Source organism: Tiliqua scincoides, chromosome 2, assembly GCF_035046505.1.
Source record: "Tiliqua scincoides isolate rTilSci1 chromosome 2, rTilSci1.hap2, whole genome shotgun sequence".
Lineage (NCBI taxonomy): Eukaryota > Metazoa > Chordata > Lepidosauria > Squamata > Scincidae > Tiliqua > Tiliqua scincoides.
This window is the reverse complement of record NC_089822.1, coordinates 169843717-169870492: the sequence shown is the minus strand read 5'-3', so window position 1 is coordinate 169870492 and position 26776 is coordinate 169843717. Positions and strand designations below refer to the sequence as shown.

Sequence of the window (26776 nt, the reverse complement as noted above, 5' to 3'; positions counted from 1 at the left end):
AACAGCAGAATGCTTGTTCCACACTTGTAAAAGCCCCATAAGATTAGACCGTAAGTGTACAGCCACATAATATGTAGGAAATTGAAGTGCTGAATATTCTTCCCACATGTTATGAGAAATATTTCCAACTTCATCCTTACTACTTTAACCAAAAAAAGATAAGTTTTTTAAAAATCTGCATTAGCTGCATTAATATCTGTTTGTAATTCTTGAATATTCATTTGCGCAAGTTGAGAGAGAGTCTGTCTTCATCTGGACACATCTTGTTTGTTTCATATCATTTAATTTCCTCTAAGCTTGACCTATTCATCTGAATTCAGTACAGTTCCTGTGTTCTACAAGTTTACTGGGATAGTAAGCGATGGGAAGACCAGTGGAGAGAACTGTGATATGGACAGTAAAATGGAATGCATTCCATTTTCATTGAAATCATTTGAAATGTTGTACTGACTTCAGAGGGTTGAGAATTATATCCTCATTTTTCACTGGGGTACCAGTCATGTAAATGGAACTGGGAAAAGAAATATAGAGCAAAATATTAAGTCCGTGGTGATGACCCATGAAGGAGAGATATGTATGCTAAGCATTTTTCATAGCAAGTTCTTACTTGATTAGAGTAATATTAAAGGAGGTTGTTACAGAAGCTGCATAAGTGGTCTTGGACCACTAAAATGGGTATGCATGCAAACAAATGTGTTTTATTTCAAGATATCCATCCAGGGCTCTAATTGAAATCAGTAATTAAATCAGCAAGCACAAAAAAGAGATGACATTAATTTGACCTGTAATTTTCATTTGTTGTACTCTAGTAGAGGTGTTTGAAAATTGTGTTATTTTACTCAAAAGTAATCCCATTATGTTCAGTATGACTTAAACTGTAATCCTATCTTACTCACCAGAAACAAACACCTCTATACACTGGAAATTCTTTTTTTTATTGCTTTACTTTTTCTTTTATGCAAGAGAGAGAGAGAGAGAGAGAGAGAGAGAGAGAGAGAACATTACATAAATGTGATCATTACAAATTTCAAGTTACTAAAGGAGGGAATGGATACATAAGCAGTCCGGCACCTGATCCTAAGCTACCCTACCACCAGTGCTGTAGCCCCAGCACTGGTAGCGGGTATTGGAAATGTGCCATAAGGCACGTTTGTGCCACCCAGAGAGGAAGCAGCACCGCCAAGGAGGCCTGCGCCACCCCATCAACACCTCAGATTAACCCCCCCAGCCGCCACCGGCAAGCAGGTCAGTGCTGAGCGGCATGAGAAGGATGGCAGGAGAGAGGTGTTTCTGGATGAGAAGAGGGCGGAAGGGGGTTGGGACAGACCAGGAGGGAGAAGGAACTGACAGAGGCCTCCTCCACTGTATGGGAACCACAGAAGATCTGGCGAGGAGGTAGAATGTGGTGTCTGCAGTGGCCCCTTTAAGTGTTAAGGCCTGGCCTTTCTGCAAAGGGTGTGCTGCACAGCTGCAGCCACTAAGAGGCAATGAGATCCCTCAGGATATAAGGAGCACCTGAGACAAGAAGTGGTGTGGGTTGTAGGAGGAGTGAATGTTTGGACGAGATGAGACTAACTGATTGACTAACTGGCTTACCTGGAATCTGACCTTGGACTGTGACCTGGCTTATCGCTTCTGGACTCTGATTTGGCACCTTGCATTGACTAACTGGCTTACCTGGAATCTGACCCTGGACTGTGACCCGACATATTGACTTTGGACTTTGACTTGGATTATTTGGAATCTGTAGAATGGAACTGGACTCTGACTTTTGCTTGCTGCACTGGTGAGTTAAACAAGGAAACTAACCTGCCTTAAGCGGGCACGATACCCAGTGGGGAGGAGTTGTGGCAAGACACCCACCAAATTCTATATCCCATGTCAAGCTCAAGAGCCCAACACCAGGCTTCTCAAGTCAGTGCTAGTGCAATAACCCAATTGAGCAGCTCCATAGATCAAGCTGGGGCTTTACTTGGGGGAAGGGACGAATGTCCCCTTACCCCAAGGAGTCCTCCAGTCTGCTTGAATCCAGTACAGGATACAACAGTAGCCATTTGGAGCTGTCATTGGTTCTGGATAGGATCGGGCCCCATAACTTTGAATGGATAATCTATGTGGTTCACGTGGCTTAAGATATTTTATCAAGGAATGGCTTCCAGATAGTTTCAATATGTCCGTAAGCAACTGACTTCGAAAAGTCATTTGCTCAAAGACCAATAGGCAAAAACAACCATCCATCCCTTGGGCACAGGTTGTAAATAATGGAAATTCTGATTGAGTATTATGAATGTCAGTCATGGCATTTGCTGATGGCAGCATTTGAATTGAGTCCTTCTCAGGCAGAATCTAGATAGAGTTAGGACTTGCATGCTACTAGGGAGTGAAGTGATTCAATCAATGGGTTTGCCTTCCATGTAACTGTGGAAATAAGAAAATAAAACTGATGATGCAATTCAAACCCAAACTTAAGCTGGCCCATCAGTCCCTGTGCTGGCCAAAAGTTGCATAAATGTGCTGTAAAGCATGCTTGTGACACTCGGAGAGTTAGCAGTGCCAGCAGGGAGGCCTGAGCTGCCCCACTGACCCTGCATCCTGAGAATAACCGCCAGCGGACTCACGTCATTTGGTGGAGGGGTGGCAAGAGGTTAATCAGAGCTGCGGAGGGTGTGTTTCTGGGCAGGGGAGGGTGGAACAGGGGACAATTCAGGCCCAGATGGAGGGGCAAGATCAGTGGTGCAGGCCTCCATTGTATCCTATCCTCACTCCTGGGCCTGAACACTATACAGGACTTGTACCAGCCACATAACTGGCTCAGATCCAAGTTGCCCCATTGGGCAGGCTGGGGTAAGGTGGAAAGTATCCCCTTACTGTGAGTAGACTTCCAGCCTGTTCCTGAGCTGCACTGGGTACAGTGAAAGCCACGTGACCCCGCTATGCCTGCGCAGCTTAGAATTGGGCTGCCCATTACTCAGTTTTCATTGCCTTAAACGTACGAGCTTGCTCTTAGTCTAGTTACATTTTCTGGTTTTGATATGGAGCCATCGACTCCTACACCAGATACATCTAATAACAGCAGGTTTTATATCACTCTCATAACCACTGCTGTATTTGTTATTAAAATCAGTCAAGTGGTAGACTGTAATCTTAAATCCATTATGTGCCTGTTTCTCAGCTTTTCTCTGTATTGCAACCAAATGCTCTGTTCTGTTCAGTGGCATTCTGTGGGTTCCTCCTACGCAGAATTCAGATTGTGATTCTGCTGCTTAGATGAGCCGGCCTGTTGTTTCTACAGTGTTGTGTCTCAAGTCATTTTGGTCAGCATGAATGCCATGTTTGTATAAAGTCATGTATTCTAAGCTTAGCCCTGGCAATTAAGTGATCACCTAGCTGCTGGTCGATACAGTACATAATTTTAAAAAAATTGCAGAGAACATATCATGAACATGTCTGTATGTGTTTTTAGAGTTGAACTGAAATTACTCCTGGCTTAATTTTAATCTGAATTAACAAATGCTTTCCTTCTCAAGAAAAATACCAAACTCACAAAACTCAGATGAACCCTAGTGTTTCCGTAAGTAATTTCAGTGGTGTACCTCCCCGGTCCCACGGCCTGGGGACAGCGACCCCACAGGCTGTTGCTGTCCCCCCATGCAAATCTGTCTGTCCCCGTCCCCCCACTCACCTGAGGCTTATGGAGCCTCGCGTGACCCTAGACTGCCTCAGGGAAGCCTTTCTGAGGTTCCCTGACACTATAAACTGTGCTTCCGGGAAACCAGAAGCACAGTTTCCAACCCTATTGGGAGCCTCAGAGAGGCTCAAATTTTAGAAATTGGCTATGTCAGAATGCCAGTGCAAGGGAGGGCACCAGGATGCAGGTCTCTTGTTATCAGGTGTGCTCCCTGGGGCATTTGGTGGGCCATTGTGAGATACAGGAAGCTGGACTAGATGGGCCTATGGCCTGATCCAGTGGGGCTGTTCTTATGTTCTTAACTTGCTGGGTTGGATGGCGACTCTGTTTGATCTAGGAAGACTGGCTTAGAAGACTTCCACGTAGCTTTGTTGCTGATTTCGGTATTGCAGGAAAACTGGAAATTACAAAGCATGCGATATGAAGTTTTCAACATGTTTATTAGCTTATCCCACCAATGAAAACACTATAAGGCTTAAAGTATAAGCAAAGGAATTGGAAAGGTCACGATATATGTAGATGTTACCAGATAGATTTACCATTGAACAGTAGCCCCAGTTGCTACAAGTGTAGATCCAGGCAAACACTGTATAGACATCTATTCCCACCATTCTGTAGCTTCTGCCTTCAGGGAATCTTTTCTACAGGGATTTACACTGGCTTCCTGACTTATGGATGTCTGAGTTACGGATGGCTGCACAGTGTGTTCTTTTTGGTGTTTTCAGGCAGGCACAATAGCCCTGGGCTGGAAAAGGCTGATTGTTTCGAGATACATACATCCCCACATCTGGTAGTCTAGTAAAATGGTACAATATTATTGCAGTAGTAAACAGTTCTTGAATAATGGCAATAATTCTTGCCCAGAAAAAAATGGAGTATTCGCTTCACTAGAGTTTTGGTTTCTTTTCTTTTAATAGAGGAGAATCTGATATATTTGTATTCTTTATTTCAGCAACACACACGGGTTTACACCATTAAAATGTGTAAAGTTTAATTGATCAGAGTTATCTGTTTCCTGTGTTGTCCTCTGGTGATTGAAAATGGATACCAGCATACTTTAGGTTGGCCTCGTTGTGCTAAGCATCCTCCAGCTTTCATCTATGCAGGCTTCAGTCCTTGATTCTTTGCTTGTGTTGAATGAGTATAGATGCATCTGTCTCTCAGGGCTGGCCAGATATCACTTGCTCAAGCACTGATGCAACGTTTTGGTGCTCTACTGCTAGATCCCACTGTAGTACTGATCTGTTGAGTCTGTGAAGCAAACAACACAACAATGGCACCTAATGACAGAATGCAAGCATTACTACAACAACAACAACAACAACAACAACAACAACAACAGAGACCTTCCTCCTCCCCACCATTAAAAAAAAAATGTCAGTTCCTGGATCTAAATCACACCTATTCTGGAAATTCCTTGGAAATAAATATTGGTGGAGAAGCTATTTTAATCCTGTAATCTAAAATGGCTTCTTCTTTTCACACTCCATTGTATTTGTTCTTGTGTTGTTATAGTGTTCAAAGATGTTCTGTGTCTATTATTGCTTAGTTTGTTGCTTTCCTGGGAAGAAAACACCTTTCTGCACCACAAAAATATTAAATTTCTAATGTACTGCTTATAATCACATGGCTATACCACCTCATAGGAAATTTTTGTCTTCTGGATCAGAATATAGTAATTAAAGAGCCAAATCATCTTGCAGAGATGTGGTATGATACTGTAAAACAAAGCAGGAGGGGGTGGGACAGACTGGGTGTGGTGGGAACAGAAGCATTAAGAGGGAGCAGGGTCATGTGCAGCAGCTTGGAGGCATACCAGAATGACCCAATCCTTTGCAGCTCTACTCAGAAGTCGTCTCATTGCAGCGGGTCATTCAGTTAGCTTGCTGGAGCCATGCCATTTCTCTTGGATGTCTAGGTACCACCTCTACCCCACCTTCTTCCCTCACTTGTCCAGGGGAAAAAAAAACCTTCATCCAATGATCATCGGTTCCTTCAGAGATGGACAAGAGAGCCTGCTCCCACCTCCCTTCCCCCTCCTGCTCAATGCAAAACCAAAACCTTTACCCTTCCCTGTTGCCTGGCTGGAATTTCCCTGCTGCTCATCTGGTCTGAATAATGACCCCACAAGGCCTCATCCTTCATATCCCAACCCTTTTCCCGGCCCTCCCAGCCTTATACCAGGCTTCCTGGATTTGCACTAGCTATATAGCTGGCACAGATTCAAGAATCCCCATAGGAGAGCCTGGGGCAATACTCAGGGAAACCTCCAGCCACCTCCTAATCTGCTCTGAATACGGTACAAGCCATGCAGCTTGTCTGTGCCAGTGAAGGCTAGAATTGGACTGCCTGTCACTTGCAGCCACATTCATTTTTAAAGTGTGTGAAGTACCTTTCAGTCTTACTACTGTAAGAACATAAGAACAGCCCCACTGGATCAGGCCGTAGGCCCATCTAGTCCAGCTTCCTGTATCTCACAGCGGCCCGCCAAATGCCCTAGGGAGCACACCAGATAACAAGAGACCTGCATCCTGGTGCCCTCCCTTGCATCTGGCATCTGACATAGCCCATTTCTAAAATCAGGAGGTTGCGCATACACATCATGGCTTGTACCCCGTAATGGATTTTTCCTCCAAGGTAGTTTAAACCTTGCATCTTCCTAGCAAATGCATACTGGTAATACCTTGACTTTCTGGTTTTCCTTCCTGTCTTTCCCAAGTATGTTCCTATGTAATTCATTTTATTTTTCTAGTATTAATAAATTTCTTTCCTATGAAAAACTATTTACATTAACGTACAGTATATTCAAAGCAAGCAGGCAGTTAGTTCCCATTAATATAGAGCCAAAGGACTGCTTGTCATAACATTTTGTATTTGTTTATTGATTCATCACTTCTAAAATTTAACTGATTTCCTCACCAGTGAGTGAAATGTGATCTGTGAAGCACTGGTTACTGGTCATCTGTGTTGTGACACAATCGCTTATTAAGAACACTGACCTGGATCATATTTGATATTGCTTTCCTAACTTTGTATTGCAGCAGGATTTTTGAGAAAAAGAAATCACTGAAATTTTAATGGACATTGCTGCTGCTATGGTAGCTGCTGTTGTTATTAAAGACTGTTCCACTGAAATGTGTGGAAGTTATGCATAGGAAAAACCCATTCATTCTCCATGAAGCAGCAGCAGACCATTATGGCCTCTTACAGCTTCCTTATTGGTTCCACTGGACAGTCCCCGTCCAGACTAAAAGGTGCTCTTTTCGCAGGAAGCATTAGTTGCATCTGCGTTCTAATAATAGCTCAGAACTGGTCTAGTTTCCTTCACGTCAGTGTGCCCCACTAAAATCTGTTTTCATTCTCATCACCTTCAAAATGTAAAAAATGCCTTGCTTTGCTTTGGAGGGCTTCTTGTTTGATGCCACAATGCTTCCCGTCACAAGAAGAGCCAGTGAGATGTCGTGAACATAATGTTCAGCCTATGCTAGAGAGAACTGGGTTCAAATCCCAGCTCTGCCAAGTAAATTTCTGAGTGACTTTCAGAAAGTCACAATCTCTGCTTAACTAGACTCTCAGAATGTCTGGCACTGAGATTCATGTACTGGAAAAATTCAGTCTCCTTTAGCTAGGATGATGACAAGTGCCTGGAGTTGCAAGAGCAGCATACTAGCAACTGGCCAGCAACCAGTCAGCGGTCAATGTAGAAGCAATCTTCTGGTGGCCTCCCTCAGTGACAGATTACTTAGACTGAGGGGGTATAGTAGATCTTGGAGCGCTGCAGCAGAAAGAGCATGGGATTGACCGTGCAATAAAGGTGCATCAGCATGGTGTCCCAGGTTTGCTAAAAATACTGAAACCATGCAGTGGCTTGCAACTGCAGTGACATGTTGTACCCCATCCTAAACATTTCATTACTTATATGTAATGACCAGGACCATGTATATGTCAGGACCAGGTGCTGGCTTTTCATAAATAAAATTGTTTGCATGCAGTGAGACGGATCATGGCAGCAACTTACTAAAATGAATACCTTTGTTGGCAACCTTCAGTCTCGAAAAACTATGGTATCGCGCTCTGAAAGGTGGTTCTAGAACAGCGTCTAGTGTGGCTGAAAAGGCCGATTCGGGAGTGACAATCCCTTCCACACTGGGAGCAAGTGCAGTCTGTCCCTGGTCTGTCTCCCTGGCTATGGGCCTTCTTTCTTTGCCTCTTAGCCTCAGTCTGTTGGCCGAGTGTCTCTTCAAACTGGGAAAGGCCATGCTGCACAGCCTGCCTCCAAGCAGAACGCTCAGAGGCCAAGGTTTCCCATCTGTTGAGGTTCATTCCTGAGACTTTCAGATCCCTCTTGCAGATATCCTTGTAGCGCAGCTGTGGTCTACCTGTAGGGCGCTTTCCCTGCACAAGTTCTCCATAGAGGAGATCCTTTGGGATCTGACCATCGCCCATTCTCACGACATGACCAAGCCAATGCAGGCGTCTCTGTTTCAGCAGTGTATGCACGCTGGGGATTCCAGCTTGTTCCAGGACTGTGTTGTTTGGAACTTTGTCCTGCCAGGTGATACCGAGGATGCGTCGGAGGCAGCGCACGTGGAAAGCGTTCAGTTTCCTCTCCTGTTGTGAGTGAAGAGTCCATGACTCGCTGCAGTACAGAAGTGTACTCAGGACGCAAGCTCTGTAGACCTGGATCTTGGTATGTTCTGTCAGCTTCTTGTTGGACCAGACTCTCTTTGTGAGTCTGGAAAACATGGTAGCTGCTTTACCGATGCATTGGTTTAGCTCGGTATCCAGAGAAAGAGTGTCGGAGATCGTTGAGCCAAGGTACACAAAGTCATGGACAACCTCCAGCTCATGCGCAGAGATTGCAATGCAGGGAGGTGAGTCCACATCCTGAACCATGACCTGAGTTTCTTCAGGCTGATTGTCAGTCCAAAATCTTGGCAGGCCTTGCTAAAACAATCCATGAGCTGCTGGAGATCTTTGGCAGAGTGGGCAGTGACAGCTGTATCGTCGGCAAAGAGGAAGTCATGCAGACATTTCAGCTGGACTTTGGACTTTGCTCTCAGTCTGGAGAGGTTGAAGAGCTTTCCGTCTGATCTGGTCCGGAGATAGATGCCTTCTGTTGCAGTTCCAAAGGCCTGCTTCAGCAGGACAGCGAAGAAAATTCCAAACAAGGTTGGTGCAAGAACACAGCCCTGCTTCACACTGCTTTGGATGTCAAAGGGGTCTGTTGTGGAGCCAACAAAGACTACAGTGCCCTTCAAGTCCTCGTGGAAAGACCTGATGATGCTGAGGAGCCTGGGTGGACATCCGATCTTGGGGAGAATCTTGAAGAGGCCGTCTCTGCTGACCAGGTTGAAAGCCTTTGTGAGATCTATGAAGGCTATAAAGGGTGGCTGTCGTCGTTCTCTGCATTTCTCCTGCAGCTGTCTAAGGGAGAATACTATATCAGTGGTGGACCTGTTGGCTCGGAAGCCACACTGTGATTCTGGATAGATGTTCTCTGCAAGTACCTGGAGCCTCTTTAGTGCTGCTCAGGCAAACAGCTTTCCTACAACGCTAAGGAGAGAGATGCCACAGTAGTTATTGCAGTCACCCCTGTCGCCTTTGTTCTTGTACAGCGTGACGATGTTTGCATCTCTCATGTCCTGTGGTACTCCACCTTCTCTCCAGCAGAGGATTTCATGCAGCTCAGTGGCGATTATCTCTTTGCAGCACTTTAGGACTTCAGCAGGGATGCTGTCTTTCCCAGGTGCCTTGCCAGAGGCGAGAGAGTCCAGGGCCACGTGAAGTTCTGCTAGGGTTGTAGTCTGTTTGTATCATGAGCAGATTTCCCCACTCCTTTGTCTCTCCAGGCATGGCTTGACTCCACTTTCCATTCTGCTTTTCTTCTAATTTAACACGAACATTTCTAAAATTGCTTCTGGAATAGGTGCATGTGCCTTTTGTTGAAGCTTTCAGTCCTAATGTAAATTCACATTTCTTTTTTCCCATCCCAGTTAACTCTTTGCACAAGGAATAACCTTGCTGTGATGTTGTGCAACATTCTTTGTTGTTTTATGTTTCATCAGTGAGTACTGGTGTGCACTGGTAACTTGGATGGATAAGTCTGGAAATAAAATATGGAAGAATAGTGAATTGCTAATGCACTGTAGCCATTCCATAAGCAAGACTGGATAATTGGGGATTCTATAATCTGGGGAGGAATTCAGAAGGGGAACAAATTTTGTAATCATTCCTATTTAACGCATTTTCGTCTGACTCACAGGTGTACACATTTGGTCTCCGTTGTGTATATTCAGTGTTGGGCAGAAATGGCTTAAAGGGTTGTCTCTAAATTATAGTCTCACAGCTCGGTCCTAAGGTATCCGGTGTGCGGGACTGCCGCAGCACCAAAAATGGCTACCACAGTATCCCAAGTGCACTGGGCAGCTGCCGCCAGCTCCTCAGGAGAAAGAAAGGGAAGTAGCCCCACAATGGAACTACTTGATTCTCCAGCAGCCCTTGGGCTGCTGCAGTATCAAGAGCCTCCATGTCGGGCCACAGGACCTGACACGGAGCTCAGGATCCAGTGGAGCTGAGCTCCACTGGTCCCACCTTCCTCCCGCCCTCCCCTCACCCCAGCTTGCCTCGCCCCCCACACCCCCATCTACCTCTCTGCTGCCCGGTGGTTTGGGTGACCACCAAGTGATAGAGCACCAGCTTTCCACCGGCGCGAGCCCTGGTGTTGGGCTAGCTATGGTGCTGGGCCAACACTGAAGACTCGCAAACGTGCTTTACGGCACGTTTGTGACAGTGCGTGCCAGCAGTGAGCCAGCGCGCACTGTTTAGGTTTCGGCTTTCAGGCTGCAATCGTATATGCAGTAATGCTATTGGGAGTAAGCCCCATTGAACACAGTGAGATTTACCTCTGAGTAGGCATGCATAGGATTGTGGTCACCAAGACCTCCATCTCACTCCACAAGGTGAAGGGAAACTGAAATATGTTTTTTTTCCCCACAAGGGACAAGAAAACAGAATTATCCTGAATTTTACTACAGGCAGCAAATTAAAAGAAAGGAGGAAAATACTGTTGCTAAAATCCTTGATCATTTTTCTTCAAAGCTGATCTTTCGAAGCTGATCTCTCTGTGCAGGAAAGAAATTAATCACAAGGCAGTTTTGTCCTCAGATTTCCATATATTTATAACTGGGGCTGCTGCCAACCTTTCCAACTGTTAAAAAACAGGCCTGCTTCCAAGAAAGAGAAGTGAACACTGGGCATAGCTACAAGTGCACAGCTTTGGTAACTATTTCAGACATAAGAGTCACCTGTGCTTAGCCGTCATGCATGGAGGACTCCTGATAAGAGTCTTAATAAAGGTATGCAGTCAGGGGCAGAAAATAATTTGTACTCAGAGATCATCAGTGAGGTTGCTAATTAGAAACTTGAGTTTGTCCTTCTGTGTGCATGTTGGCTTTCTCTTAAACCAGGTGTGGGTTCAGTATATGGTTGTGTAGAGAGAATTGGAATTTTTTTTAATTTTTCACATTTGATATTTTCCCAAAAATTTTCTCAAACTTGTATTTGTCTCAGCTTGTACATGCACTGTCTTGGGAAGATGCAAAAGAGTGTCAGTCAACAGTCAACAAAACCTTTATTAGGCATAAAACAAAAGAGTGGACATGTCACCGACTCATTGTTTTTAAGACAAGGGGAAGGATTTGTACTCTTCATAAATGAAGGGGGAAAAAAAGAATTATTATTAGAATCTATTAAGATTGAAACATCCCATCAAACCTCATTGGTTCAGCTAGCAGAAACCTGAGTTAGATCCACCACTTCTGTTTGAAGCAAATAGCAGAACAGTTTCATCCAGTGCTGCTATTCTAGATTTGGTTGGTTATGGTACTTCAGTGCCTGAAGACTCCTTAAGCCCAGGCTGGATTTCACAGACTAGTTACTGCCACTACCACTCCCTTCTCCAGAGTGTCATACTGTAATAATAGTAAATATTACTATGTAATACTATACAGTTTTACTCCGAAGCAGTCCCATTGAGTTCAGTGGAATTTACTCTCAGGAAAGTGAGTATAGAGTTGCAACCTTCCTTTTGAACAGTTCTTCCTTTTCCCATGAGGCTATAGCATTCATGAGCCATTATTTTCTTCTTGAACAGTGAAACAAGAGTTCTAACCCAATGCACATGAGTACATATTTGTTGTCCCAGTAAGTGAAGGATACTCCCATTCACGTAAGCACTATTCAGATGGTGGGGTGATTTTATCCTACCTGATCATCCATTTTTCTAGAAATACCCTTGCACCGGAAACCCTCTTAGGTTGCATCCTCTCTCATGCAACGCTATCTGTCATATGCAGCCTGACCAGATCCAGTGGAAAGAGTGCCTCTACCTTTAACCATTGTCTAGAAGAGGAAATTTGAGCAGGTGCAGCTCAACATCGAAGGGTTTAAAAAGCTGCACCTGCCAAAGTTCCCTCTTCGAGACAATGGTTAAAGGTAGAGGCATTCTGTCCTCCATCTGCTATCTGGTCACTCTGGTTATATGCATTTATAGGCTTCTGGTTCTCTTTGCAGCCTTATGGCAAACCATGGAGATAGTCTTCTAACTTCTGTGCTTATCATTTTGCCTCTGCTAATATTATCTGCTACCATATTTATAAATCCTAAATGTAACTGTACCAAGTTACTACTAGTGTTAGAGTGGTAAATTTTGAAGTACAGGAATTTGTCATGACCTCCCCAACCATAGCCACTCTGTTAGAGCCACATGTTCCATAGGACATACTCGTAGGTAAATGAGTGTAGGATTTTAACCTTAATGTGACATTGAGCTACATACCATCTCCATTTGACACCAATTAAAATGGCAAAAATGTATCCAGGACCAAGTAGTCAATGTTGGAAATGTCAGAATCATGTTGGTACTTTTTACCATTTATGCTGGAGCTGTGATAAAGCTAAAAGTTCCTGGAATAAAATAATGAGTTAGTTTCAAAAATAACTTAAAAGATAATATTATTTAAACCAGAATTGTTTTTATTGAATATAATGCCGGATATCATAGATAAAAAGTTCTCCATGGAGAACTCATGCAGGGAAAGCACCCTACAGGTAGACCACAGCTACGATACAAGGACATCTGCAAGAGGGATCTGAAGGCCTTAGGAGTGGACCTCAACAGGTGGGAAACCTTGGCCACTGAGCGGCCCGCTTGGAGACAGGCTGTGCAGCGTGGCCTCTCCCAGTTTGAAGAGACACTTGCCCGGCAGACTGAGGCAAAGAAGGAAGGCCCGAAGCCAGGGAGACTCACCAGGGGCAGACTATATTTGTTCCCAGTGTGGAAGGGATTGTCACTTCCAAATTGGCCTTTTCAGCCACCCTAGACGCTGTTCTAGAACCACTTTTCAGAGCGCGATACCATAGTCTTCCGAGACTGAAGGATGCCAATGATGGTGATAGTTTCATTAGTTTTAGGCTGAAATTGTAAGAAAACATAGTTTGGAAGCATGTTCAAAGGCAATTGAGCTGCAGGTCAGTTTGGACCCTCCACGAATTGTCATTTTCTGAGTGGTGGCCAGACTTGGTGATGTGAGGGGCTGCATTTAGCAGAACAGAATGACAATTTAGTGCTTGTCGGGCACTGCAGTAAACCATATGTTAGGATTTTAAGCATTAGGATCAGTTTCCTAAAATTTTCCATTTAAAGTCTGATAGGCCTTCATATGCGAATAATGTTCTATATATGTTTTGTGAAGCACAGAATATATTTGTTTTCAAAATCTGTTGGTAAGTTCAAAATTCTCCTACTTTCCAGTACTGCAAATTATTATGCAATGTTACAGAATTTTAAGATTTCATACTGCCTTTTCTTACAAAGATGTGAACAGAATTCAAGTAATAAACCATGGTACTGTACTTGTTTGCCTTGATACAGCTCAGGGCAATTCCTTTCTCAGACCTAGCAATAAATGAATTTTAATGGTGCAGATTCCTCTACCCTTTCTAAAAGGTTTTCTCTTATGTGTTAAAAATAGCAAGTTTTATGCTGTTTGTTGTCACAAAGTGTGTGCAATACACACTGTGTAACTAGCCTACAGAGTATTTATGAAAGGAGGGGGTCTTGTGCCACTGAAATATGTCTGCTTTTTGCAAAGCATTTTTTAACAGTAGAAATCTAGTTGGGGGTGATGTTAAACAGAATAAGCACATATATTAAAATAAACCTATATCTAAGGTAGTTTTCTATATATTTGTGTTCAACATGATAATGTCTAGGATTGTCCATTTTGTTAAAGTACAGGTAATATACATGGATTCTACCTCCGTCGTTGCAAATTTGTAGCAATTTCATTGCCAACATGAGTAATTGAATATAATATGCATCAAGGCAGAGAAATTTCAATCATGAGTTTTCTGCAAAATATGTTTCATTAATTTAACTTGGAGGATAATGTTTCCTTCCCTTCTTAGGTAGATATAGGTCTCATTTTCATAAACTGAAACTGTGGTGGTAAATGAGCTGTACCATTTTGGCCTGCAGATTAGGAGCTCATATGATAGAAAAAATCCTCTCCACATAGAAAACTGGTGAGTTGGGCATAAAACTAGTCTGGAACACTTCTCCTATTTTCCTAGGCAGATTGAATATTTTACATGAAGTGTTCAGTCAAGTCATGTGAACCCCCACCTGTGGACAAGAATAGTACAGGTTTACACAGTGGTACAAGTGACATAGATTTATTAACACTGTGAGAACTAAACCAAAGTATAGTTGAATTGACATATCAGATTTGTTCTTATGAGTTTGTTAGCCGAGCCAGTCGGGAAGGGAACACTTGCACAGATATAAAAATATCTTGCTTGAATGCCCTGTTTTTTCACTGTTTTTGGCCTATTTTTCTTTATTTTGGGGCACTTCTATCTCCCCAGAGCTCTTGGGCGAGCTCAGCAGCCTGCAAGCAACTAGGGCAAGAGTGGCCTGCAGCAGCCTTTTGTCCTTTGTTTTAAAAGCCATTAACATGCAGTTATGTGTGTTTGGGGATTCAGATAATTTTTCCGTATAACTAGGTCTCACCTGTTGGGCCACAAAGCCTTTCTGTCTAGGTGAAGGGATGGAATGGAGTGGCCAGGTGAGTTCCACTCTTCCAATCGGGTAATTGGATGACATCATCCAGGGATTCTTTGGACAATGTACATAACCAGTGATGGGGACTGTAATTCTAGCTAGACATGTAAAGGAATAAAAAGTTGGGGAGTTTCACTCCAAACCCGCTTACTTCTTTAGTGACGCTATGATGCCAAGTGGGTGGGTGATTGTTCAGTATGCTTTGCTCTAGAGTAGCATCCCAGCTCCTAGTCCATGGTTTTGAATAATTCAGTGGGTTGTCATGTCTGATTGCTCTCACAGAAATCCTGCAGTTTTGATTTTTAGTAAGAACCCCTAGGGGATTCTTACTAAATCAGCCTGCCTTTGTCTAGTTTTTGTAGCCTGGGATGGTGCCAGTAGATTGAAAGTACAGTTCTCCCCCCCCCCACACACACACACCCATTCAGCTGCTGTCACAGTAAAAGGGGAAAGCAGGGAGCAGGAAGGGGTGTGTGAGCACTAACCACTATTAGCCAGCCTGCTTTCTCCTGGTACGATACCTGATGTTAGTATATAAGAAGGCTCCCAAAACTCTCCTCCCCTCTTACTTTCACTTTATCCACCGACACTGTCACTGTCCATCCTTTAGAACAGTATGTAGCATCTCCTGGCTCTGCATATTAAGTCCTAAGAATATTGCAGGAATCTCTGACACTTCATAAAAAATTCTCTGGTAGACTCTTGCCTTGACTACTGCAATTTCTTTCTTACTGGTATGCTGTAATCCCTTCTCCATCTTCCAGCTGCCTTCTGGTAAGGACATTCATCATTCATCACACCGATCAAACCCATCTTAAATCCTTCACTGGCTTCCTGTCTGCTCCCAGGCAAGCTTCTTGTCCTTTCATTCAAAGCCATCCATGGCCTTGGCCCTTCCTGCCTCTCAGCATTCATATCCTGATTCTGTCTGACCTGTGACCTTCACTCTTTAAGTAAGCAAGAGATGTTCAGATAGCAAAGGGTAGTGAAGCTGAAATGGGATGTGCAGGTCAGGTGGGATGTGAAGACCATGAGTAAAGGAACATCCCACAGGGTTCAGGGAGGCATTCCCAGTGTTCAGGAGCAGCAAGGGAGAAAAGGTGGAGCTACTTGAGTGAGCAGGAGACCTTCAGATAGCTGAGGATGGAGAAGCTGAAACAGCTCTGCCCTTTCTCCATTGCTGTTCCTGATGCCTGGAACTGCCTACTTGAACCCCTGTGAACTGTTCCCTTATTCATGATGGGATTCACTCCCTAGCCTGTGTTTCTGCTCTTTTGACTTCCTCTCGAGGCATGTGGATATTTAAGTAGTTTTAAAGAAATAGGACAGTGGTTCTCACACATTTAGCACCAGGACCCACTTTTTAGAATGAGTATCTTTCAAGATACACCAGAAGTGAAGTCATGACTGGAAGTGACATCATCAAGCAGGAAAATTTTTAACAATCCTAGGCTGCAATTCTACCCACACTTACCCAGGTGTAAGTCCCATTTACTATCATTGTTAAAAATACAGGTCTGTAACATTTCCCCAAACGCAGTCACATACCATGGTAGCATCAAGTCTCATATGTTAAAAATAAAATATTGAAATGAATGGGAACCCACCTGAAATTTGTTTGCGACCCACCTAGTGGGTCCCAACCCACAGTTTGAGGAACACTGAAATAAGAAGTAGGATGGGGAATTTGTATCAAACTATATCTGAGAAATAGGATGTCAAGTTTGAATGAAACTGTACTCCATTATGAATCAATGAATAGCGCATTCAGCTTGTCCTTCAGTTGGGCAAAAATGGTGGATAGTTTTCTTGCATACAAGTATACAAGAAAGTAAACAAGCCTTTATACAAGTATACAAGTCTTTTCCCTATGTGTGAAAATGACAACAGGTAGAATGAAGCAATGTGTCTTCTGTCTTTTATCTGTATTTCAGAATGCAGAACAATATATATATGCATAAGTATATGCTTCTTTTTTAGAATTACGACAACAGCTGCATGTATGATGGACCTCCGAAGATATCCCCTGGATGAACAAAACTGCACACTGGAGATTGAGAGCTGTAAGTACTTTTTGTAAATCCTACTTACTGCATGCTCAAACCAGTTCCGGTTCAGGCATTTAACTTTTTTCTTTTCTTTTTTTTTCACATGCTACTAACCTAGTTATTTCTCTGTCTGATGACATTTAGGTCCTTGTAAACACACAAAACAAATTTAGCTCTCCAGATGGGATTAGTAATTTGTGGCGCAAGGATTAGAGGAACTTACTTTGTGTGTTTGATGGACAATTTTCAGCTTTTAAAGTATCACTCAAATGCCTTTTGGAGTTCATGTGAGGAGCATAAGGATTACTTTCAATTATTTATCCTTCTCTGCTGCTGAACTGGATTGCTGTTGGCTTCCTCTTTTTTTTCAATAAAGGGTTTTGATTTGTCATTGAAATTTATGGTGCATGTCATATTGTTAGTTGCACAGCCAGCGCAAAGGTGGTGGTATTATTATATGTGCTGGTTTCAATTATTTTGTACCTCTTAGATTCATATTGTTTGATCTTTTCTCGCATTTCTGCTGCAAATTCTTTATTTTCTATGACAAAATGTTTATGGAAACTTTAGAAACAAAGATTGCATGCAGTACGTTAGCTGACACTTGGAGTTGCTTTTTGGAGTGTATTGAAGCCTTTATGCAGGAGACCTCAAAACTTGCCCTTAAAAAGTGTGAGCTGAATTTTTCACGGATCTCATTGGATGGGGGAGTTGTGTCAGTTTCAGAAGATAACATTGTTTTCACTGCAGTAAGAGCACTTACTGGGATAGGGGCCTTATTGTGGGATAGGGGCCTATCCTGAATGGTGTTCATAGTGCTGAGTGGTCAGGTACTGTTTTTAGATCTTAAAAAAGTCCTCTTGTGGTATGCATTGTAGTTGGCAGATTACATGATTGATTCCCTCCATCTGGTGTTGAATTTTCTGCTTGCTAGGTTTCTGTCACAAATATGTTAAAAGGGATCCCTTGAAGTCAAGGACTACCTAGGCATGGTATTACCCGGTAATTGAATATAAAATAAATAAACCTAAAAGTGCAACAAAAGTGTCAAGACCAAAGGCTGGTAAAAGTTGGATTTCACATTCTGTTTTGAATTTCAATATGTTTATCTGCCTTTGGAAAGTAAAAATGTACTTAGCTTTTGTCCAGAATCTATAGCAGCTGCAGAACTTGTGGAATGATTAGCTTTTGCATGTGTCACTTTTGAAAATTTGGATATTTGAATTTTTCAATGTTGCTGCAGCATTTAACCAGATTATAATATTTACCAGATTATAATGTTCACCCAGTGCGAACTAGTTCATGTCTCTTTGTGTGAGTCATAGTTTCTTTCATAAATCCATGTGCAGTTGTTGTTTTTTTAAAATAATGTATTTTTTCAGGAATGAATTTGGTGTGAATTTATGCAAGCATTGGCATGTAGCCTGCATTTGTACTTGACCTCTGTCTGCTCAGTAGACAGCTATAGCAGTCAGGACATGCTGATAGAATCACTGGCCATGTTGATGGAATCACTAGCCAGGACACAGGATAGAAAGGGTATGAAGTTGCAGGTCATCATTGTGTGGATTACCACATCTACCTCTGGAATTACAAAACTTTGCAACATCACTGGAATTCAGTACTTTGTGCTGCCCTGGAACTGTTTGGAGACTGCAGTGGTCTTTATGGGTGGAATGCCAGCACATATTTGAGTAGTTGGAAATGTGTTTGTTGCAGCTGCTTCATATTTCATGGTTAATTTTATTTATTTATTTGAAAAATTTCTGATGCCGAAGCAAATGTCCAAACCTTTAACCTGTCTAATGCACAGTCTAAATTTTTCACGTTTGTATTAATCAAGTGTAAATATTATGATTGCCACTGCTTATTGAATATATATTTATGGTTACCCCTGTGTTTAAACATGGCTGTAATTTGTCTAATATGCAACTAGCAAGACAGCAAAAACAAGGTGTGTGACCTGGATTGCATGATATTCTGTGGTGGTTTCCAATACAGCAATAATGACCTAAGATTAGTAACAGCAGCATGAAATATTGGGGAAAAGAAATTTTCTTTTTATTACGTCTGCTTGAGAAAGCACTTGCGCAATGTATAAGATATATGGCCAGCTCTGTGCTTTTTTATATAGTATCAGCAGGATGGAATGCCTTACATTTCATTTAGTTTGGTGCTGAGTATCTCTGTGTTAAGGGAATGCAATATTTTTCCAAGGTGGCAAATTAGGTCATAAACCACCTCCAAAAATGAGTTCTGCAAAGCCCATTTAGGAATATATAAATAACAACTGAAACCATATTTGAAGGTGCAGAAATGGCCTTCAAGAGATTTTAATCCTTGAATTTTACAGAAAAATGAAACAAAGAAAAGGGATAAAAAGATTATCCATGTAGTTTGATGTCCAGGATTACAACTGCACAGTGATGTTTGTTAGAGATCTCTGAGAGAAATATGTTGAATAGTTAGGTGGAATGAGAGGAAAAATGTAAGCGTTTCCAAAACAACCGTTGTCAATTCCAAATACTATAACGATGCAAGTAAAGTGGAACAGAGGAAGATTATTTTTTTAAATTCAGAATTCACACCACAGAGTTTCAAATGAACAACAAAATGAGAACCTGTATGAATATGTATTTGTTCATATTTTTATGTCTTTGCTGGCATCATACTGATTAATGTCTTATATATAGAAATTAGATAATATATCTATATTTTTCTCTTGTTTTGAATGTTAGGTGATATTAAGTGATCCATCCATATCCTATTACTTTCCCACTAAGGGCCCAATCCTATCCAACTTACCAGCAACAATGCAGCCCCATGGCATGGGAACAAATGTTCCTTTTCCAGAGGGCTCTGTGTCCAAATGCAGTGCACACCGCATTGGCATTGCTGCATTAGCACTGGAAAGTTGGATAGGATTGGGTCTTTAGTTACTTACTTAAATAATTTATATCTCACCTTTCACTCTGACTAGTGAATGTAATGAAGATTACATGAAGAGTGAATGAAGATTAATGTAATCTGTCAAAAAAAATGATATTTTATGTTGAACTGTAAATGTATTATTAGTAATTTAGTAACTTAACTTCATTTTTGATAAACGGGATTAGGACTGATTATGCTTGCTTTTACGGTTTCTTTATCTATGCCTAATAAAGGTTCATTCATTCATTCATTCATTCATTCATTCACTCTGACTAAAGAAAGCTCTAAAGGCAGAATAAAGCATAAGTAAAACTCAGTAAAATGCAAAAGTGGGAATGAAAGAAACATTGTTTACCAACAAACCATTCATGAAATTATGTGAAGCAGTCCACGTAGCAAAAAAATGAGTTGAACGTATCTGAACTGCTTGTGTCAAATCAGTCTTGAATTTCAGCTTCCTCCATTGGGTTGGAATCATAACCCAGACTCCTACCCTGTACAACATTCTTGAACTTATCTCTGCCAACAGGACACATTCATCCCTATTGCTAGACTGTGTGAGGTTTTTGTCCTTGACCCATCTTCTCTTTCAGTACAATTCTAGGCACTTTCTCAGAAGGAAGTTACCGTATTTTTTGCTCCATAAGACGCACTTTTTCCACCCCAAAAAGTGGGGGGGGGGAAGTGTGTGCATCTTATGGAGCGAATACTGCAAAAAAAAAAAAACCTCCACCCCGGCCCTGGCCCCGCCCCCCTGCCCGCTCACTCTGCTCGGCTTCCTGGGCAGTCAGAGGCTGAGCTGGCTGGGGGGGCTCCTGCAGAGGCTGAGCTGGCTGGAGGGAGCCCAAGCCCGCGTGTCTACTCAGAAGTAAGTCTCAGAGTCACTGGGGCTCACTCCCAGGAAAGCGTGGGTGGGGTGGCAGTCTCGCTGCCCAATCCTGTGCATGCCTACTCTGAAGTAAGTCCCATTAGAGTCAGGGGGGCTTACTCCCAGGAAAGCCTCTCTCCCCCCCAAGCCTGGAGCATCACAGCCTCTCTTTCCCCCCCACCCCAAGCCTGGAGCATCACATCCTCTCTCCCCCCAAACCTGGAGCATCACAGCCTCTCTCTCTCCCCCCCCCCCAAGCCTGGAGCATCACAACTTCTCTGCAACACAAACACTTTCCCCCCTCTCTCACACACACAAGCTGCCCCCTTCTCTTACACACACAGATGCTCTGCCCCCCTCACACACACTCACACAGCAGGGGAGGGGCGCTTTCACTCACCTCATCCAGCATCTGAATGTAAGCCCCCCCATCACAAAGAAAAAACTGTCTCCTTGGTCAGAATGCCAGTGTTTGCTTATTGCACAAGCCCCAGGTAAATCACCATAAATCCAGAGGTTTGTTGTGTCTTGAGAATTCAAGTTGTGGTTGGACTTTCCACTTGTTCATTTGTATTGGAATCACGGAAGAACTGGCGAGGAAGTAGATGTGGTGTCAGCAGTGGCCCCTTTAAGGGTAAGGCCTGGGCATCCAGCAGCGTGTGCTGCACAGCTGCAGTCACTGGAAGGCAATAGGGCCCTCAGGGATATAAGGAGTACCTGAGGCAGAAAGGGTTTGTGGGTTTTGAAGGAGTGCAGGTTGGAGGTAGGAGAGGAGGCTGACTGGGTTTATTGAATTTGGAATCTGACTGTGGATTGTGACTGGACTTGGATACCCTGACGGATTTCACTAACCTACCTGGAACCTGACCTTGGACTGTAATTTGGCTTATTGGCTCTGGACTCTGATTTGGCAACTCTAATTGATGGGACTGATTTACTTGGCATCTGTGGACTAGAACAGGACTCACTTTTGCTTGCTGCACTGGTGAGTTGCACAAGGGGGACTGATCAGCCTTAAGCGGGCACGAGGCCCAGTGGATTGGAATTTGGCAGAACATCATTGTAGCAGAAAGATAATGTGATCCCCTATTTGTGTGCACCTGCTTTTGTGAGCTTCATAAATTCTGACTCTAGCAATGATGAGTTCTTGGGGTTTCCAGAAAACTAGAGTACTCAAACCTTTAAGTCTCTCCATTTGTTAATGACAGTGATAATGGTTCATAATGCCACTGTTGACTGTTGTTCACTTTACATGGTTCAAATGTTATTCTGTTATAGTTTATTAAATATTTTATTACACTATTTGGTTCAGAATATTTTTTCCCTGTTTTCCTCCTCTAAAAACTAGGTGTGTCTTATGGTCAGGTGCGTCTTATGGAGCGAAAAATATGGCACTTTGGATTCAATAGGGATTACTCCCAGGAAATTGTTATAGGGTTGCAGCCTTGTTATAGCCTCGATTGCAGAATTGTTATAAGATTGCAGCCTTGCAGCTGCCGGCAGCTATCCAGTTGCGCTCAGAATACCACTGCAGCCATTTTTTGTGCTGCAGCAGTCCCGTGCTCTAGGCAGCTCAGGATTGGGCAGTAAGTAAATTAAAAGTATGCCCCTTATTGGTTAGAGACACTGTGCTGGGGTGAAGAGGGACAGTTATTCTCCCCTTGCTCAATACAAGAGGAGTATTGAAAAAGTGCGTCTTTACCTCGCAGGGGTAACTGTATTATGATACATGGAAATGAGAACTGACTCGTATTAACACCTTATTGGTTCCATGCTGTATCATAATAACATCTCATTGGCTCTCAGAACGATCAGTCAGTTTTGAGTTAAACAACTCCACTTTTTGTTCCATAAGGAAGTTGTGTTTTCATTTTCTGCTTAATTGGCCATAACTTTTTATAGAATACAGTTTTTTCAACACTTGTTGCCCAGTGCAGTTGCTACTCCTTGCACCCCCTTAGCTATGCCACTTCACCACCCTCCTTTGAACCCAGAAGTGACATCATTTTGTCATGTGACACCCCCCTCTCCTGGTGGCGCTGCCCTTTGCTGGCTTCATTTGCCTAGTCCTCCTTCTATTGGCTCCTATGCCACATAGGATGTTATTTCACTTGGACATCCTGCCTTTTCAGCATTCCTTAATATGTCCCTTCCTGCTTTTCTTCTGAACCTAGATCCTTTTTTCTCCTAGCAAAATAGGATTTTCACTTTTGGCAACTTTTAACCTGCCCCCACATGTGTTCTCTTAAATGAACAAAGCTTAGTTCCATATGGTCCCTGAATTCTGATTTTCCTTCCCTCCTTCATTTTATCTCCATGTTCCAGTATTAGCTGTGTGTTAACAAATGAGTCTCTATGCCAGAGGCAAACAGATGTTTTTCTGCAGTTCACAGAACACTGGTTCCTCTCATTAAAAGTATAAATAAACAAAATACCTAGCTGTACATCTGCTGGAAACTGGCTTTCAAGTGACACCATCCATATGTAAAAGCTATGGTGTGTGAACTGCAGCTTCTACTGGAAAATAATTTGGGCTGGTTTCTGAAACTTTCAGCTAATCTTGTTCCATAAATTCAATTGATTTCAGTGACTTGAGGATGGTTGTGAAGCTTACCGTTAATTTTATTTTCCTGTTTGTCACAATATGCTATGTTAAAATGTGCACGATTTGTATCTTAAGTTGTGTGCAGTCCATAGCACCCCATCAAAGCACCCCATCGACACAATTTTCATGTACTTATTAATAACCATTGCATTGCTCCTTACCCACAATTTTTCAGGAGCATCTCGGGGCAGCTGTGCCAATGGGGTGTACACTGGATCCTGTGGTGGGGAGGCAGTCACAGAGGCCTCCTCAAGGTATTTGTTTGTTCCCTTACCTCGGCTGCACTGCAGCTGCATCGGTGCTGGAAAGTTAGATGGGATTGGGCCTTCACTCACCTCTGTTTTTTTTAATTTTTATTTTTATACTGCCAGTATAAATTGTAATACTGAATTTGTATTGTAATACTGAATTTCAGTTCCCCCTTGGATGAATTTTGCCAGCATCAGTAGTCAAAATTTTGAGGCAAATTTGATGTCACTTCTCCTTACATTTGCTTACAATCTCTTTTCCTGGACTTGTTTGATCCCCTGTAATGCTACTTTTGAGCAACACAATGACTATCTACAGTAAAAAAAAAACCTGCTGTGATAAGTGTGGATTGTTTTTATGCCTCTCACCATGTAAACATAGGGAGTGCTTATGATGAGGAAAATTGGTCAGATACTGTTTGTGCTTTTTTTGGCATCCGTTAATCTCACCACAGAAGAAAGATGGTGAGGTGGCAGCAGGGTGTATTTTTAAAGCGTACCAAGGAAATTGTTCAGCAGGTCTCTTTGCAAGTGGCTTGCTCGCATGGCATGATATTTCTTCAGCCTGCCCTGGCACAGGTGATAGTAGCGCTGTACTCAGCAACAGTTCAAGTTACTACAAACGGCAGTGTCATCTCACACAGTCGCCTGATATGGCAGTCAGATGGAGACTGCTGCTACCTTGCAGGGAGCAGTTCTGTGCTTCTGTCTTCCATTTGCTAGGGTTATTGACCCTGGTCAGGGTGACTTTGAAACTTGCTTCCATGATTCTGTGTGTCACCCCCAAACCCCTGCTGACTATTCAGCAATTGTGCCTGCATGGCATACTTACTAGACTTTTACTGTGCTAGAATGTTCTCCTTTCTGTTTTAAGAAGTGCATTATGAAACCATGAAAGTATAGCACTTTTGTATCGGATGCTGTGCACATCCCACACAGTCATCAGCTTCCTAAGCTCTTTTTGTGAGGTGTTAACAGCACAAGTCAATAGCGCACAAAGTTGCCATGTTCATGAAGAGTCTTGGGGGGGGGGGAGAACCATTATCAGAAACTGCAGTGCTTTCTCTTTAACCACAAAAGCCAGTCGAATCAACAAATTAAACATGCATCAGCACCTGCACCTAAACATTTCAAGCACCTGCACCTTCTGGAAAGGAATAATGTCTGAGCAGGTTGTTGTTTATTTGGAGAACATAGATCTCGCCTTTCTACTTTTCAGCTCCTAGGCCACTCCCCAAAACAGAAGACCTCCTCCAAAGTCAAATCCATAATGTGCAACATAATAAACCACCAACTAAAATTATAATAGCAGAGATGTCGCCAAATAACACAAAGAAAAATCAGCTATCCAGGTTGAATGCTTGCCTAACAGGTTTTTGAAAGATGATGAAAACACAACACAGTAGGGGCCTAAACCAATCTTCTGGTACTTGTTTGTATCTGGTCCTGACCCCTTTCAGTCTTTAAAGTGATAACCAGAAATTTGATTGAGCATAGAAATATAATAATAATAATAATATTTATATACTGCTTTTCAACTGAAAAGTTCACAAAGCGGTTAATAATCAAATCAAATAATGAATGGCTCCCTGTCCCAAAAGGGCTCACAATCTAAAAAGATGCAAAAGAAAACCAGCAGACAGCCACTAGAAAAGAGACTGCTGGAGTGAGATGGTTATATATCAATAACCAGAAGAGTTGAAACAAGGCAGAGGAAGGACCATCCTCAGCCTGCAACGTCAGTGCCCCATTTTGAACAAGCTGAATCTTCTAAATGCTTTTCAAAGGCAGCCCTCTGTTTTTGCTTTCTATCAGCAGCGATGCACACAATTCTAAAACACATAGGCTCAAAGTGGTCTGAAAAATCAGTTCCATGTATATCTCGCTGTAGTTTCTGAGTTCATTTCATCGAGAGAAAGAACCTTCAAAATGGAATCCTCAGAATAAAAAGAGACTGTAAGAGCTGAGCAACAGTGAATTTGCACAACCCTTATAGTCTGATCCTATGGTCGAGAAGTGCCGGTGCTGCAGCTGCAGCACTGGTAGTGTCATAACAGTGCCTTAAAGCACTTTTCTGCACCCAGTGGGTAAGTGGTGCCAGTGGAAAGACTTGTGCCATCCTATAGGCACCACATCCTGCCCAACAGCCACCAGGCAGGTGTTGTGGAGGAGGAGAGTGGCGGGAGGACATTACAGAGGCAGGGAGGGATGTTTCGGGGAGGGGCCATTCAGGTTTGGGGGCAGGGACAGTGGCGCAGGCCTCTGCCACATCCTAACCCCCATCCTGGGCCTGAAAGCACAGATCCAGGTAGCCCCATTGAGCAGGTGCTACATGGTCTAAGGCAGGGGTGTCCAAAGTTTTTGACAGGAGGGCCACATCAGCTCTCTGGCACTGTGTTGGGGGCCAGGGGAAAAAAAAGTATTAATTTACATAAGTTTACATAAATGAATATATTAAAGATGAACTTATATGAATGAATGAATGGTCTTGCAATAGCTCAATGCCTATAAAAGACCTTGCACAAAGCAAGGCTGGCCTCTCCTTTGCTGCCGCTGCTGCATCACAGATGTGAAAGAGCAAGCAGTGGAGGGAGCTCTCATCCCACAGCTCACACGAGAGGTCAAACAATCGCCCTCACGCTGAGAGAAGTTGCGTTGGGCCAGAGGCTCATTGGAGACAGGGGACTCCCTGAGGGCCACATTGAGAGACTTCAAGGGCCGCAAGTGGCCCCCGGGCCGGGGTTTGGGCACCCCTGGTCTAAGGGAACAAATGTTCTCTTACCCTGAAGAGATCTCCCACCTACTCGACTCCAATCTGGATACAGTGTGGACCCGGCAGCCCTTCTATGCCAGTGTTGGATGGGATGGTGTAGTGAGAGCCAGGATTGTGTAGTGGTTCGGGAGTTGGACTATGACCTGGAAGATCCAGGTTCAAATCCCAACTCAGCCATGAAACTTCCTGGGTGACTTTGGGCCAGTCACTCTCAGCCTCACATACTTCACAGGGTTGTTGTGAGCATAAAAGGAGGGAAGGAACAATGTTCACAACCTGAGCTCTTTGGAGGAAGGGCAGTATAAAAAATGTGAAAAAAATAAAATAAATAGGATTGGGCTGCCTATTTGCTAGCAGCACAAGAGGGATTTAAACCTAGAACTCCTTGTCTATTGTGTCCCCCAGTGATTTCTAGTTCAGCACATGACTTAAAAGTTCTGAAAAGCAAGGGCTGCCTGGCTTTTGTTTTCTCAGTGCCCAGTACGATAGA

At 43.0% G+C, this 26776-nt stretch overlaps 1 protein-coding gene across 4 annotated transcripts in view; it reads left to right on the top strand.

Moving 5' to 3' along the window:
- GABRB2 (gamma-aminobutyric acid type A receptor subunit beta2) overlaps nt 1–26776 on the top strand; it is a 145312-nt gene that overhangs the window by 61962 nt on the left and 56574 nt on the right. For all 4 annotated transcript variants that reach the window (XM_066614079.1, XM_066614078.1, XM_066614077.1 and 1 more), the window contains one exon: nt 16794–16876. In XM_066614079.1, the coding sequence (XP_066470176.1) occupies nt 16794–16876 (83 nt within the window). The remainder of the gene's footprint in view (nt 1–16793; nt 16877–26776) is intronic.